Below are 15344 nucleotides of genomic sequence, written 5' to 3'. Positions count from 1 at the left end.
GCAATGCTGTCGAGTCTGGCAGTGGTGGAAGCTCTTCAGCTTCAGCTTCAGCACCAGCATCCTCATCCTCAACCTCGGCCATCGCTTCTACCACTTCGACGGATGTGACATCCACAAGCGCTGGAGCTACGGAGACCTCTACAGGGAGCGCCACCTCCAACAGCGAAACATCGACCAGTTCCTCAACCACCCCAATGGCTTCTACCACTGTTAGTGGGTCGAATAGCACAGCCAGTTCTGCCACCAGCCAACCTACCACAGTGCCTACAGCCGGTGCTTCCTCTGTAGCCGGCTCCCTTGTCATGTTGGTTCTTGGCTTCGTTGTCACGATGTGAACTTCTCATTTATGAGCCTATCGAGTGGGTTGCTTGCCGAGCTATGGATACGAGTTATGTAAGGGATTAATCGGGTTCAGGTCGGACAATGTCAAACGGATATTTCATAAAAGCACATTATGCATGCCTTTTCAAGTTGTGGAACATGCGACGGTACCTATATTATGTGAGAAATGTAAATATCAAAAACTTCGCTTGGTTTATCGAATACTAAACCTCGGCGCATTCATCGTACCCATTCACCTACTTGCCTCCAGGCCTCCTATTTTCTCAATCTCGACATTATAAAATAAGCACATTCGCGAGATGATCATGGGTAAAATGCGAGAAAACGAATAGAGATTCCGCCAAACCTCTTTATAGAGCTAAAACAGGCAGGCTACACTGAGTTTTATTGACCTCGTATTGAACCCCAATAAAGTACCTAGGTACGTTTCTTAGATCTTCAAAGGACCCGAATAATAAGTACACATATCCCACGTTACTGATGATAATCTTGACTAATGCCAAGATGCTGAACTAAGAAAGGGAGCGCATGTAGCAAATATACTCTTACAGCGGTCCCGCTGCAGTATAGGTACTTATGAATATACAAAGCAAAGTTGGACCTTGATAGGCTACCTGCGAATCCGTTCGGTATACACGACAGGGATTAACCTAAAATGCCTCGAAGATCTTGGGTCGGACTCTAGCTGATAATCTTATCAGATCATCTGATAAAAATTTTCAATCATCTTGGCCATCGGATGAGGAGGAACGTTTTGGAAGGTGCCAAGATATTCTCTAGTCTACCGGTATTTGCTATGCCTCGAAGGACGTACTATGGGGCGGATGTCCTGTGCAATGCAAACGAGATCGGAATTTGACATGGCTCGGCTCGCGATTCCTCCCGCTGGCCTCTTGGCCGTTGACTAGAAGACTACTCTAGTCCTGCGTACCTATGTAGGGATTCCATTAGGCAGTAATATAGAAGCTACATTCCCCGTCCATCGCTACTCGGTAACGCTTGGTGCCATCCTCTTACACCCATCTCAGCCTCTGTAAACGTGAGAGACACGAATCATCATGGTAACGATTTCTAAAACCGAGTCGCGCACCTCTAGGGACTGCGATGTAGGGAAAGAAGTCGCCCTAGATCAACCCGCGGCCGAATCACCAGAAGACTCTAAGCCAGAGAAAGACGACGACCGGACACATATACAGGAAGGTGTTCAACGGGTAGAGGCCATCACCGCAGTGTGGTCTCAGAAGTCCTTGTGGTCTACCTTCGCTCTGTATGTCTCTCCATTCTAATGAAACTCATACTAAGAAGGGCTGACAATATAGCCTTTGGCTTGTGTGCTTCGTATCCGCGTTACTAGCGTCTATCGACACTGCTTTGTCGCCATATGTCACATCGTCCTTCTCAAGACATGGCCTCCTCGCGGTTATCAATATCGCAGCAAGAGTCATCGGCGGCGTCGTTACGCTCAGTATCGGCAAGTTTATAGACATTAGGGGCCGAATGGAAGGCTTCGTAGGCTCGCTCCTCCTGATCACGGTCGGGATGATCATGAAAGCAACCTGTCAAAATGTCGAGACATATGCCGCAGCCCAGGTGTTCACATGGGTAGGCAAGGTTGCTCTCAGCTTTATTATCGACGTCTTCGTCGCCGATATCACCACCTTGAAGAACCGAATGATAATCTTCGCCATTAACTCAACGCCCAACCTAGCCACCACCTTTGCTGGACCTAGGATTGCGGAGCTGTTCTACAATGAGGTCAATTTTAGGTGGGCATTTGGTGCCTTCACCATCATATTGCTCGTCGTATCTCTCCCAGTCGTCTTTATTCTCTACTACCATGAACGGCAAGCGAAAAAGCGCGGACTCATTCGTCCGCAATCGGGTCGCACACGGTTGCAGTCCACGATACATTATATCGGCGAGTTTGACGGTAAGTGTTCAAGATTTTGGCTGTAAATAACATTCAACACTAATTTACTATGAACTAAACAGTCATTGGTGCGGTCCTCATATCAGGGGGTTTTACCCTTATCACCCTCCCATTCAGTCTTGTGAGCTCGGCCTCCCACTCGTGGCATAGTGCAAGTATCATTGTCATGATCGTAATGGGCGTTGTCGGTCTCGCTGCTTTTGTGGTCTGGGAGAGATACTTTGCCCGTGTAAATTTTTTCCCATTCGAGTTCCTAAAAGACCGGACCTTTTTAGGCGCTGTAATGTCGCGTTTTGTCGTCTTCATGACAACTTAGTGAGTTGGCCCTATTTATCTTCTGGAATACGAATCACCACTAACGTCTCATATAGTATATGGGATGCATATTACAGCTCCTACCTACAGGTGGTTAACGGCCTGAGCATCAGCGTCGCAAACTACGTGCTGAACGCATATTCCCTCACCTCATACTTTACCGGCCCATTTATCGCCTTGTAAGTGGTGTAGAATATCTACCTTCTTTTTCTTGAGGTTTTTGGATAAATGAAACCGTTAACGATACTCTTCAGATATATCCGTTACACAGGCCATGTCAAATATCCGGCTTTGGTTGCTATCCCTATTTACCTACTCGGCACAGCCCTTATAATCTATTTCAGAATTCCGGGCGCTAAGGTCGGCTATCTTGCTATGTGCCAGGTACTCGTTGGCTTCGGCGTCGGCATGATTGGCCAGATGGCGCAACTCACTACAATGGCCTGTGTTGGGCATCAAGATGTCGCCGTTGCCCTCGCTATCTATGGTCTATTCGGCTCTGTCGGCTCTTCCGTCGGCTACGCGATCGCTGGCGGGTTATGGACGAACATTCTTCCCGTCAAGCTATACGAGTTCCTCCCTGACGATGCTAAGAATATGACGGCTACAATATACGGGGACATCAATCAACAAATGAAATATCCAATCGGAACCCCGATCCGAGATGCTGTGATCGCAGCATATGGAGACGTTATGAGGAAAATGGTTATCGTCGGATCTGCATTAATCCCCCTTACCATTTTATGTGTCGCTATTTGGAGGAACATAAATGTTAAGAAGCTTGAAGCTGTTGAGAAGCGAGCCAGGGGTAATGTATTCTAAAGTGATATGCACTATCCTCGTTAGGGAAGCCTGGAAGATAACTGGGTATCATTCGACATGGTCTTTTCTTCTTTGTGCAGTCTCCAGAGGACCTCCAAAGCTATATGGAAAAGCTTAGCTCTACACATATCCCCTAGGATACTCGCCATAGAAGACACAGGTCTTAATCTGGTAAATAAAGACAGGAGTGCAAATTGGGTGGTTATCTCCCCCTTTAGAATCACCGAGCATCCAGCCAAGTACCTATTGCATGTCCATCTACATAATTTAATACCTGCTTTTATATATATACAAGAATATATTTTCTTGCATTATAAATAATTCAAGGATATAGCTGAGTGTGTGAAGTATGTCGCCAGTCTTAAACCGAGGCTCACACCTTTACACGTTTCGCTCAAGTCTAGGCACCAACCTGGGCAGCAGCTATCCCCCTTTGGTTTCCTATAGGATGTCGTCTTGTATATTAACCTCTCGCCTTATGATATCAAAGCTTGCTTTAACAGATGCCATCCATTCCACAAGTTCAAGTGAAAAGAACGCCTCGCAATCAAGTCTGGGGATCCCGAGTCGCCTTGAGAGGTGAACAGCAGTGGCATCGAGAACGGGCTAATCTAACACAATTTTCATCACTCTTAGAGTACATAAGCTCATAAAGTACCTATCTATTTCAGATATATTAGCCTTAGAAATGTGTCTAGAACTCTAACAACATGTCCGGAAGGAAGACATTTGATCTCATTCCGACCGGGACATGCGGTCGTAAAGACAATTAGCACCGTAATCATAATACAATTTATATCACACGTATTCGCTTCAAGATGTGCTGGAAATAGCGACGTGTGACAATGCATGACGGCGAGATACCTTTATGTCTCGCGGTGTTCTTTTCCGAATAAGGCACTTGCGTAGTCATCGGTTAACGTCTGATATAGAGGTATTTATAGCTGCCCTTTAGCACTTCGTGTTCCGTCTCAAGAGCTTTCGCTGCGTCGAGGTTGCAACAATTGGAAGGAAATGGTGTGTCCTTTGCTTTCAAATCCTCTACGTTATTCGTAATACAAAGTTGCTCGGGCGTTTTCTACCTAGGCATGGAAATTCAAGTTCCACTGCAGATATACTAGGTACTATGCGAGCGAAAAGGATAAGGGTACACTAATTTACCTTTATGCCATCTCATAGATAGAAGTATCCATCTCAAGAGGTCTTGGGTCGGTCCACCCCGTCGCTTCTTGAGACCAAAGGCTAATACAGAATACCAAGAATAGCAGTTATTCGGACCGCTATATTGCCAATTTACCAAGTTCAAGATAGAGAATGCCCGGTAGATCGAGATATATAAAGATCTATAAGCAGCAGTCAGCATCTTGAGACGTCTATTTTTATTTCCCCTTCATAGACGCCTCTGAGTTGAAATCTTTCGATGTCTCAATTCTGTCTTAGGACTCTCGCCGATATTATCGGCGCTTTTATTGTTACATGAGCCCATGTGGGCAACGGCGCCACGTGAAAACCACGCTGAGGCTGGAGATAGTGCGAAGACGTAGCCGACAGCTCGGACAACGGCTGCTGGTGATTGGGACAACGAAATATTTTAGCAAGGTTCATCGCGAAAACATCACAAAATGGCGTGGTTTTGTTCTTGGTCCTCATCTTGAAAGTTTAGCGACATTTGGACCTCCTTGAAGACTTTAGTAAATTTTTACTAATGGGTGCACGAATAGCTCAGCCGTCTCGAGAGAAGCTCGACTATTATCAAATCTATCGGATATCGTGAGCACTTGCTATGGGGTAGAAGGTCACTAGAATAGTATAAAACCTCGTAGATGGACAGAAAGTAATGAGATTCAAGTCGAAGTTCCATCATCACCCCTATTCTCCAACAGGAAAAGTGAGCCAGTCTCTCTCAAGCACAATAACCTGTCTATTAGCTGTAATCATCCCATAACATTCCAATCCCTAACACTTGCTACCCGTTTTATACATCAAGATCTGGGACGCCTACCTTATCTACATCATAAAACCCAGTCGCATCGGACGAATCCAAACCGTTCTCGAGTGTCCGCATTTCCGGGGATAATCTTCTCAAAAATTAGTCGTTATATTTTAAGCCAATATGTGTACATATTACTACCTCCATTACCATCACTTGGCCCCCTGTACACGGGACATCGAATACGAACTTCACTATTCTTTCTGTCCGAATTCAACCACCGAAATGTCAAGCTCAAGTTCCCTAGGCTCGATCGGGGCCGGAGATGCCGAGCAGTGGATTCAGCAGCCATGCGAAGCGCTCACTTATGCCTCAGGGTACAACGGAATGGACGGCTTGGATTATGGCAATCCTTGCGCAGCTGGTGATTGTCTCATCGCGCAGCACTGCAGTTCCGGCGGCTGTAGGCTGGAGGACCTCGGCGGCAGCTGGATCTGCTGCCAATGCAACAGCAGGGGAAACACCCTCAGGCTATGCGTCCGACCGTTGAGGAAGATTCCCGACGCTCTTTGCTACCATGCCGTATGCCAAAATTGCCGTGCGGACCACAACTAAAAGAAATGGAGGCGATAAGGCGACGATATATGCAACAGGTTATAGATTACCTGTGGCAAAGTCGGCGATATAACTTTCGTTGTAAGAATAAGTGTTTATGTTAATCCCCAACTTATCTCCTTTTCTTTATCATGGTGACGGTCTACATAGAAGGGTGTGGAAAAGGGATATTCATAGGGCTATTAAAAGAGTGAAACCTGTATCAGAGTTAAGAGCTTAGCTGGATTATATTGGTTGCATTATTGGGTCGTTCTATACGAGGTCGGCGACTTCGCCACGTGGGAGGTTGATAGTTGTGTATGACAGGTTTTGATAGTTGCGCCCATCGCAGGCAGGTCGCGAAGAAATTTTCTCTCTTCTAGAAGTAATCTGTCTTTCCGTGCGGATGTAGCTTCCCGATCGATCCTACATCATCGTGCGCATACACAAAGTGCCCCTAAAATACCGTACCGGGCGGATGGTTGCTTCGCCCAGGTTTCTGGGACCTTCGACATGTGGACCAGAGCGTCGGGACGTGATTCGACGATAGTAGGCGAAGACATCGAAACAAGGAGCAAATATCGCTGTATTACACGTCGATTTTAGTTCAATAAATCCAAATTCGTAGACCACTAAACCACGTTGATCGCCGACGTTCAGGTGTTCCTTAGCCAATTTACGATTTACAGATGGAATTGAAGGGGAGTTGGACACGATTAGTTGTACACGACGTACGCTCGAATGGAGGGATATTCGAACCCATAAGATAAGAGTCAGCCTTGTTTCCTACCGGTAGCTGATCGAGCATTCGTCACCGGAGTCTAAGTAGCGAATGGGACTTTATGATAACGTCCGGGCTTAGATCTATTCCATCTCTCCTTGAGGCCCAACGCCCGAAAATTTACTAAGACGCAACACGATCACACCATGTGCACGGAGACAGCCTATACGCTCCGATGTGAGCACGTCGTCACCCGAACCCTTTACTGTTCGGATGCTCCTCCGCCATCACGGCGGTTGTGCGAAGAACGGAGGACTTGTATCAGGGTTTTCCGGAATGCTGTACCTTGGCCGCCCCCGCCGCAATTCGGAACGCAATGTCCTCTGGCGAATTGTCCATTCGAAGAACGTGGGGGTCATTGGAATTGTTGTTGGTGTGGCAAGGAGTGGAACAACCAAGGTGAGTTAAGGCAAAACGCCCTTGCTCAAATCGATCCCTTCCGCATGTTCTAACGCACTGTAGGTCGTTGTAGCTGTGTGATGATCATTGACAGGCAAGAGTACCGTTGTGGGCACATCTGCTGTGAAACATGCGAGGCGGCAACCGAGGTTCACTAGAGAAATCCGAGGACGCGGCACAGTAAGGAGTGGTATAGCTTGAGTAGGCTGGAGGGCGGGATAATACGATGTCTGCGGACAAATGTTCGGAATGAAGGCTCTGCATCGCAAGTCGGATAAGACGGTCGTCTGAGACGAAAGTGGCTGCCACTCGTGGATTAGTTTCTATGTATGTTCATTAAGACTGTGTAAGATATGATCAATGTGGCGGGCCTTGATGAAAGCCCAAAACACCATTTTGCGGGAACACAGAGAACATAACAGGAAGGTGATCTTAGTGTGATTAATCTTAATGGTTTAATCAAGTTCCAATATGAAAAGTCGCCGTGTGATACTGAAAGGGAGGGTCACTTGAAGCCCGGACTTTAGATTATACAGGAAAAAGAGGGTATTCGACCAATTCCAGCGACCACTTAGAGGAGTGTATAAGTAGAGAGCTAGCCCCGGTAGTGAATTAGGATGGCGGAGAAAGCTATTTTGAAAGGGGCGGATATGAAAAGAGTGCTGACGAATGGGTAAAAAAGCAATGATCCTCAGCCAACCAAATCCACATACCTGGTCGTTGGACAATTGCAGGACCATACATGACGCCAGGTTGCTAGAACAGTTTTTAGGTCTCAGTTGTAAAAAGCAACTAGCTTGATCGCCCAGATCACGCGAGATCTATGCCTAAAGGCCCCTGCTCGGCATTATACGGTGTCGTACATGATGCATATGGATCTGTGTAAGTAACCAATGGTGAGCCTGCTTGGTAGTGGAAGGAGAAATAAGCATAGGGGACCGGCCTAGTAGGAGCGCGAATATCGCGATTGGGCCACAAGTTGCTGTAGGCGGCGTCATAGTCGCACTAATTCACACTACTACCCGAGACAAGAGATCTGTATCGCACCCATATCAATACCCTCCCTCCTGGACTGCCTGGATCAGGGGTTGCGCTCGCCAATACGAAAGAGGGAGCTGCTGATCCTTGCCCTCCCGAAGCCTTTTTCTCTCGACGTACTGCAGAGACGGGGCTTGCTGTTTGTGGTGCACTAGACGGAGGGTAATGCGTCTGCTCTTCGTTGTCGACACAAGGATGATCGAGGCTGGAACCTGTACGCGGGAGGTAAATCTTCAGGCAGCTAGTGCTGATGTCGCCGCCGGAGAAATACATAGATTCTTACGGGTACAGGTAGGCGTATATAAAAGGCTCAGGACGTCCGAGGCTTGGAAATCATGCCGCCCGACCTGTCTCGTCCTCTCCGTCAAAACGCTCGCCTCGTAGTCTCGCACCGTTCTTCCAAACATCCTCTATCAAGAGTCGTCAAAAATGTGTCACGGACACCCTCACTACCATCCCTGCTCGCACACATCGGTCAAGTGGCTGTACTGTCCGGAAGCCATGTTCGACCTAGACACCGGATATGAGACACCCTGCTCGAACCCGATCTACTCGACACCGCAGCCAACCAATGTCGACTGCCCCCTGCAGAACTGCAATTTCAAGGCCCTGATGGGGAGCTGGAATTGTTGCGTATGTGGAAAGGGTCCCAACACTCAGGGATGGTGCACCGCGTTGAGCCATAGGATGGACTGGAATCCGCTCACGGGGCAAGTCGAGAACATGGAGGTGCCATGTGGGCATGGGTGCTGCAGCTCATGCAGCCCATCTCGTGAGAAACATGAGCTGTTATCGTCAATACTAGAATAGCTTTTCCTAATCGTTCATAGCGACGTCGCGAGGCGGAAGTCCAGAAATATCGTTCGCGGATGTTCGAAAGGGGAAGGGTAGTCGCAAGATCCACGGCGCCGCGCGAGGTGCCGCCGCACACAAGCGAGGAACAGCGTACGACTTCGGCCACAACAGTGGGAGCTGCCCCCCTGTCCCCGAGGAAACCGAACAGGTTACCGTACCGACAGTGGCCGCTTCAATGTCCCGGGGATCCCGTCGATCCAGCCACGATACGAGCACCGAGTACACCAAAAAGCCAAAAATACAGAATGGGAAGAAGAAATCACATAGGGGTCGTGGACATCATTGAGTGGTTTGTATATATGCAGGTAGCCTCTCCATGTCCCGGCCGAGGGAGTTGAAGAGGGACCCCATTTTGTACCGGCTTTCGAATTGATAGTATTAGTCAACATTCATTCGGTATATCAGTCACTCACGGATGATGCTGGGGCACTGCGGAATCTAGCACTCCTGTAGAGGACATCATGTAGTTCATGTGCGTGCACCCGCAAAGGAAAAGAAATAAATTTCGGTGAAACGTACCTCCTGCTATGTTGCTTGATCATGAAGAGAATTTGCCGACTAGCTCCTCAGCTGTCCCTAGATGTATTAAATGTCATACACACATATACCTAGCCAGCGAGCTGCAACGAAACATTGTATTGGAAGCTACCTACACTTATCGCGTTAGTGGTCTAGTCAAGAGCAAAATAGTCACTTTCCTATCAGACTCACTATTGGTAGCATTCGCTTGACGTACTTTGAAAAAGGCTATTGGGACCAATTCATTAATATCACAAGTCTCATCCTCAAACATTTCGAAGGTTAATGGGAGTGCAGAAATCTGATACTAAACTGCTCGGAGTCACCATCGCTCAAGGCAATTAAGGGGCAAGAGTCGTGTCGAGATTTAACCTCCGCTGGCTGAGACAGGGACATAATTCTCTTTCGTTATACGCCGCAGGTTGGATCAGAAACTCTTGGTCGCGGACTGCTGCAGATTATGATCGTTTCGTAAGCGACGAAGTAAAGTGAGATGAAGCTTATTGTCACATAAGCGACTTAAGAATTAGACTACATGTTCACCTATATCAGGGTAAACCGGAATAAACTGAAATGTGCACATACCTGATTCCCTACCTTAATAGGTAGGTACCTACGTAAATCTGCTACGATGCGATATTCGAGAAGATATAAAGGCGATCGAAGATATCTAGCTCTTTAGGCGCATGATAGGCCGACAACGTTTGAGCTCGATGTGTTCTGACTCGCACCGGCATGTACCTAAGTAGATAGTTTGGTCTACCGGTGACCCCGGGAAACGGTCGTTCGTTTAATCTTAGTATCCGGGCCGGGTCTCGTGGCAATTTGCTAAATAATCGAGGGAATCGGGGGGAGAACCTAGGAGCCCATGTGGGAGAGGGTTGGGGTACTGTACAATATGGTACAATCCATACATCATCGTCTTCCAAGTACCCATGCCGTCTCAAGACCGCCAATGATACCCTAGGGTGATATTTAGTTTACCTTACCGCCACGTGCTGAACCTGCAGGTCTGACGAAAGAAGCGAGATAGGCTGAGCGGGACAGGGAACCCCCTGGACCATGCGTTTTGCAATTGTTAGCGATCCAAGCTTCCGATAGCGAGGGGTTATTCTTCAGGTCTGGTTGGTGGGCAGGCGACTATATTGATTGTGATGATTGTGATAGTTGGTCTTGCATGTGTGATAATAGATGACATGCTCTATCCCCTCTGCAACCGTAATTCGCGTGTCATCACATACCCAGCGCTAAGACGCTCTGGCAGTCTAGACGCTTCAATTAGAGTCGAGTCCAGCTCTTGCCGAGATGTTGGTCGGGCTCTAGTTCTTTTGTGTTTTGGCCCGGGAGGTGGCGTTCCTCGGCGGATCGACGTGACGATCAACGGGCCACGTGCTAGACTCCGCCAGTGTCCGCGAATGTCCTTACTTATCAAAGATAGAGAGGGGGAAGAACCTTGCAAATATGACTGACTTACTGATTGATTGATCAGTCCGTCAGTTTTCCCACGTTCCCGCACACGCCCCATACATCCAATAGAACCCGGGACATTGGTCTCCAAGCTCATGATCCAACAAGCTTCTACATGCCCAGCATGGCGTACATTAGGTGAACGAGCTAAGATGACTTACAGCGGAAGATCAGTGCGGTTAGTATGTAGTATGTATGTAAATAATTAACAAGTGTATGTGCGCACGATGGCCATAGCGGCTACTCGGTGATCTACTTTCAATAGTGCGCCCACCGCGTTGCATTGATCAGCGTGAACCGAGCTCAAGAGAGATGCTGGGTGGAATCCTGCCGTAACTCGGCAGGGTAGGTTTGGGATAGTGCAATTGCTCAGGCGTCCGTTTTATCAACGGCAATAGATGCATAGATAGGTAGGTAATTGACAAAAGACCTACCGAGGTAGGCAGGTAGGTACCTGGATAGGTAAGTATGATATTAGATTGTCATTCGGTCCTCTTCGGTATCCCTTTACTGATCACATACCTATTTTCCATTTCGGCAATAGGTCTGTCTCCCTTCCAAGCGACCCTTGCGACGAGGGTTGACGAAACGACACGCGAGGCCATGGCATTCTTGAAACTAAAAAAGCGGCTGAGGCCCCTAATAAGACAGGGTAGACTTAGCCTAGGAATATCCTGGGAATATCCTTGAAGCTTTCGATCAAGCGTCCCAAGCATCTCCATAAGCCAGGCCTTTAAGCGTTGTTGAGCGTGCTGAGCTACCTACCTAGCCCGTTCCAATTGAGCAAAATGCGCTATATCTGCTGCTGACTGCATGCGTTTATGCAACCCTGATCCGTCGAGCCATGTGGCCGCCGGTAGTGCAGCGGGAGAGGTTGGAACTTTTGAGGAGTCGAAACCGGAATCCTTCCTAAGAGCTGACAAGCGTAAGACGTTTGGGAATATTGCAGTGAAGATTTCAAGAATCCTACCCAGGTGATTTACAAGGTGAATGTAATATGAGAATGTAATATGAGAATATGTTAGACACGACCATTTTTATATAAACGGCCAAGACGACTTATCTAAACAATGTCTCCGATAAATCATTTCAAAAGCAAAACTATACGCGAAATATGAAGACGCATTTACGTATTTAAACACCTTGTACATATAAATACTATCATCTAGTCAACTAGGGGCAAGTACATATCTACACTATGTGTTAATAGATACCCACGTATAATTATGTAGTGTTCATAAAGTCTCGACTATCAAGTACACTTATGTACGATGGATGGGCTATGATGATCTATCAGCTTCTCGCAAGGTTTATGTAGTTTCTTATGGTCGTAGCTAGCAGGCTGGGTAGTACAATTACTACCATTCCCACGAGCGACCTGCACTTCGCACCACCAATCCTTTTCCTTTTCTCTTTTTTTTCCCTCTCCAATTCGCGAACCCCTATTCCCCAGCCTGCCGCCAGCCTACCTTTCCCTCCTCCTAAACTTCCATCCTGCGCCACTTACACGACTGCGTGCCAGTCGACCAAATTCTTCTGCTACGATTGCATTGCTTGACTGCTTTACAACCACGTACAGGGACTACGTACAGGTACCAGGCTTGTTGAGCTCATCTACATCGATCTTATCCCGGCTTCGTCCGCCTATCCTTGCATAGCGCCGTTTCGGACCTCGATCCACCACCACCCACCACCCACCACACTGCCACTCTGACACCCAGTCATCATCATCAATCGCCATTAAATCTGTCGCATAACCCTTCAGTCATCATCCAGGGCTGGAGAAGAAAAGAAACAAAAGTCGGGCATCTACCACTTAGGAAAAAAGAAAAAAGGAAACAATGCCTACTTCGCTAGACTCATCGCGCCCCATCATGGCAGCCTCCACTGTATGTATTTGGCCTCCCCTTTGTTTTCTTACCTCTTGGCTTTTTCGCCAGCATCGTCTATCCTTCTCCCCTATATGCACTTACGTCCAGGCACCGATTTTTCTTAGTATCATGGCTTCGCAACCTTTCACTCGCGCTCTCTATTCGTTATCGCGAAAGGAATATCGTAGGAAGCTTGGAATGCTGACGTACCATAAAAATTTAGATCGGATCCAATCGCGCCTCAGCGCGCTACAGCACGTATAGCACAGCACCGTCGTTAGCTGCGACGGTACAGACGACCGACTCAGCGCAGGCCGAGATCCGCGATATCGAGAGTGGGCTCGCCCGCATGGAGAATAAGGCCTTGTCGCAACAGCGTGTCGTCTTGTCAGAGGAGAAATCAGCCAACCTCAACAAACTCGCTCTCGGGGCGAAGCTCGATCGCGCGCTCGACCGTCGTATGACGAGCCAAGACGCCGTCATGAGACCTAGGAACAAAAGTCTCAACGAGAAAGGAGACCCGGAGAAGCAAACGTAAATCCGCAACAATCGAGGCGTAGGAAGTAATCGGATGTGTACCTATGTATGGAAGAAACCGGGAAATTAGAGGATGATACCATGCGAGAGAGCAACAACTACGAGTTGAAGTTTTTCCTATCTTCTCATCGCCGTTTCTCTTGAGCTAGCCAGTCTTGTAATAGGTAGACCCCGAGGGGCGTATTGGTCATTTTTCATATCATCGAAAGCTAGGTAGCCGCGTTGGTTGGTTCTGCTCTTACTACGGGAGTCGGAGCCGGGAGTATAAGTCCAGTCCCTCAGAACGGGGTCAAGTTGGCCGATTAGTCGCCCGGACGGGGAAGGCAAGATATGTTGGGATCTTTCTCATTTTTTTGCTCGTCACTAAGCGGCATATTGGAGGTCTGGAGTTCGTCTCCGCCAAATTGTGGTTATTACTAGAAGGTCGAGGTGCATAAATAGCATGAATGCATGCTGTAGATATCGAAGGACACCGGAGGACAGGGCACATAAAGCTACATGGCAATTATTTATCACAGCAGGCAGCCTACTTGCAAGTGAAATGTGTTGATATCTCTTGACCATCGCAATGCTGCCCAATTCTACTTCGACATGATTCCGATATTGTCGCCTCTCGTGGAGTTGACAAAAGATCGGAAGCAGGGGAATCCGAGGAAAAGAAAACCAGTCTATAAACAGCCCTACCAACTCCCTCCTTAGACGCCTCTAGAGCATGCCGAAAAAAGTATGTATGGCAGGCTCTCTTCGTAATCATCGTAGCATGTAGAGTACAACAAAAACAAAACGACCGTAGAACTCGGAGATCACGAGCTACCTTTTTCCCCCAATTTCTCATTGATGTCCTTCAACAAGGCCATCAGCTCACCCTCGTCACCCTCCATCTCCAAGCCTTTGCAAACCCATTCTTTGGCCTCGGCCATCCGTCCCATCTCGGCAAGACACTTGCCGCGCCTCCACCAAGCCTTGGAGTTGCCGACACGCTTGGCCTCGACGCTGGCCTCGGCGTCGGAGGCGCCCTCGGCCCAGCTCTGGAGGGCCATGTGGGCCTGGGCGCGGTTGGCGTAGAGGGCGGCGACCTCCTCGCGCACGAGCTGTTGCGGCTCCCACAGCGGCCGGGTCAGGGCCATCTGCAGGCCTAGGCTGTAGAACTTGACGGCCTCGGCGTGCTTCCCCTTGCGGTATTCGTTGTTGCCGCTCTCGCGCAGCTTGCTCACGTTGGCGGACCGCTTCGGGTTCACGGGCACGGGCGGTGGCGGCACTTGGTTCGGCGTCTCGAGCGCGAGGAGCGATCTGTGCAGGGAGTTGAGCGAGGCGAGCTCGGCTTGCAGCGCGCGAGAGCTCGTGGATGTCGTCAGCGCCTTGGTCTGGGGGTCGATCTGCAAGGGCAGCATGGTGAAGGTTTCGAGGTCGGACGACATGGTCACGGCGTTCTCGTCTCGTCACTTAGGTGTATGTAATAGACCGTGTATAAATCAGCAGATAGTAGTGCTCTTGGTCGACTAGCAGTGCGTACAGCTTCGTAGTGGACTCGTACGACGTGGGTTGATGATTTGGGTGGCAAAGACAAGCTGCCAAATGATAGATCAACTGTCCCAGATGTTACAGAATTCCCATGAATCTAGGTGGCAATGAATGACAGCTGTCAGTTGGGAAGTGGATGGCGGGTTGTGGAATTAATGCGGTTGATGCGATTGATGCGATTAATGGATTAACGGATTGATGAGATCTGGCGACTTTACTATGTTTCCATTGTTATCGATAAGATATTGGTAAAGCCGATATGAATCGATACATGAGTATGTATCTTTTCTTTGATTGCATAAAGTCATCACAGGCACAAGAGATTTATTTATTACATATACATATAACAGGAAAATAAAGGTAATCAAGAAGTCACCTACCTACCGAATAGGTAGTAACCCAGACTTTCATGATTCTAGCTTG

At 48.2% G+C, this 15344-nt stretch overlaps 5 protein-coding genes across 5 annotated transcripts; 4 read left to right on the top strand and 1 right to left on the bottom strand.

The window, feature by feature from the left end:
* The first annotated feature begins 1377 nt into the window (after window positions 1–1377).
* F4807DRAFT_471896 (siderophore iron transporter mirB) lies at window positions 1378–3634 on the top strand. The gene is made up of 5 exons (XM_048002970.1): window positions 1378–1609; window positions 1662–2272; window positions 2335–2587; window positions 2644–2766; window positions 2842–3634. The coding sequence occupies exons 1-5, from the start codon at window positions 1401–1403 to the stop codon at window positions 3407–3409; spliced, it is 1764 nt and encodes a 587-aa protein (XP_047849098.1). The 5' UTR covers window positions 1378–1400; the 3' UTR covers window positions 3410–3634.
* Window positions 3635–5624: 1990 nt separating this feature from the next.
* On the top strand, window positions 5625–7194 carry F4807DRAFT_465488 (uncharacterized protein; the record flags this gene model as incomplete). Its single annotated transcript, XM_048002284.1, has 3 exons — window positions 5625–5921; window positions 6877–7113; window positions 7177–7194. The coding sequence occupies 3 exons, from the start codon at window positions 5625–5627 to the stop codon at window positions 7192–7194; spliced, it is 552 nt and encodes a 183-aa protein (XP_047849097.1).
* Window positions 7195–8580: 1386 nt separating this feature from the next.
* On the top strand, window positions 8581–9292 carry F4807DRAFT_465487 (uncharacterized protein; the record flags this gene model as incomplete). The annotated part of the gene is made up of 2 exons (XM_048002283.1): window positions 8581–8887; window positions 8982–9292. The coding sequence occupies 2 exons, from the start codon at window positions 8581–8583 to the stop codon at window positions 9290–9292; spliced, it is 618 nt and encodes a 205-aa protein (XP_047849096.1).
* Window positions 9293–12692: 3400 nt separating this feature from the next.
* Window positions 12693–13582, top strand: F4807DRAFT_326519 (uncharacterized protein). The gene is made up of 2 exons (XM_047995208.1): window positions 12693–12881; window positions 13087–13582. The coding sequence occupies exons 1-2, from the start codon at window positions 12834–12836 to the stop codon at window positions 13399–13401; spliced, it is 363 nt and encodes a 120-aa protein (XP_047849095.1). The 5' UTR covers window positions 12693–12833; the 3' UTR covers window positions 13402–13582.
* A 557-nt stretch (window positions 13583–14139) lies between these two features.
* On the bottom strand, window positions 14140–15092 carry F4807DRAFT_446467 (uncharacterized protein). Its single transcript, XM_047999818.1, has one exon. The coding sequence runs from the start codon at window positions 14816–14818 to the stop codon at window positions 14204–14206; it is 615 nt and encodes a 204-aa protein (XP_047849094.1). The 5' UTR covers window positions 14819–15092; the 3' UTR covers window positions 14140–14203.
* Window positions 15093–15344: the final 252 nt, after the last annotated feature.

This window comes from Annulohypoxylon truncatum, assembly GCF_022578515.1.
Source record: "Annulohypoxylon truncatum strain CBS 140777 unplaced genomic scaffold F4807scaffold_54, whole genome shotgun sequence".
Taxonomy (NCBI): Eukaryota; Fungi; Ascomycota; class Sordariomycetes; order Xylariales; family Hypoxylaceae; genus Annulohypoxylon; species Annulohypoxylon truncatum.
This window is presented reverse-complemented; position numbering and strand designations above follow the sequence as displayed.

Excerpts from the sequence above, each read along its gene's own strand:
- F4807DRAFT_446467 (XM_047999818.1), bottom strand. The coding sequence starts at position 14,818 with ATGTCGTCCGACCTCGAAACCTTCACCATGCTGCCCTTGCAGATCGAC.
- F4807DRAFT_326519 (XM_047995208.1), top strand. The coding sequence starts at position 12,834 with ATGCCTACTTCGCTAGACTCATCGCGCCCCATCATGGCAGCCTCCACT. Across the intron at positions 12,882-13,086 it reads CCATCATGGCAGCCTCCACT|ATCGGATCCAATCGCGCCTC; the intron begins GTATGTATTTGG and ends ATAAAAATTTAG.
- F4807DRAFT_471896 (XM_048002970.1), top strand. The coding sequence starts at position 1,401 with ATGGTAACGATTTCTAAAACCGAGTCGCGCACCTCTAGGGACTGCGAT. Across the intron at positions 2,588-2,643 it reads GTCGTCTTCATGACAACTTA|TATATGGGATGCATATTACA; the intron begins GTGAGTTGGCCC and ends CGTCTCATATAG. Across the intron at positions 2,767-2,841 it reads ACCGGCCCATTTATCGCCTT|ATATATCCGTTACACAGGCC; the intron begins GTAAGTGGTGTA and ends GATACTCTTCAG.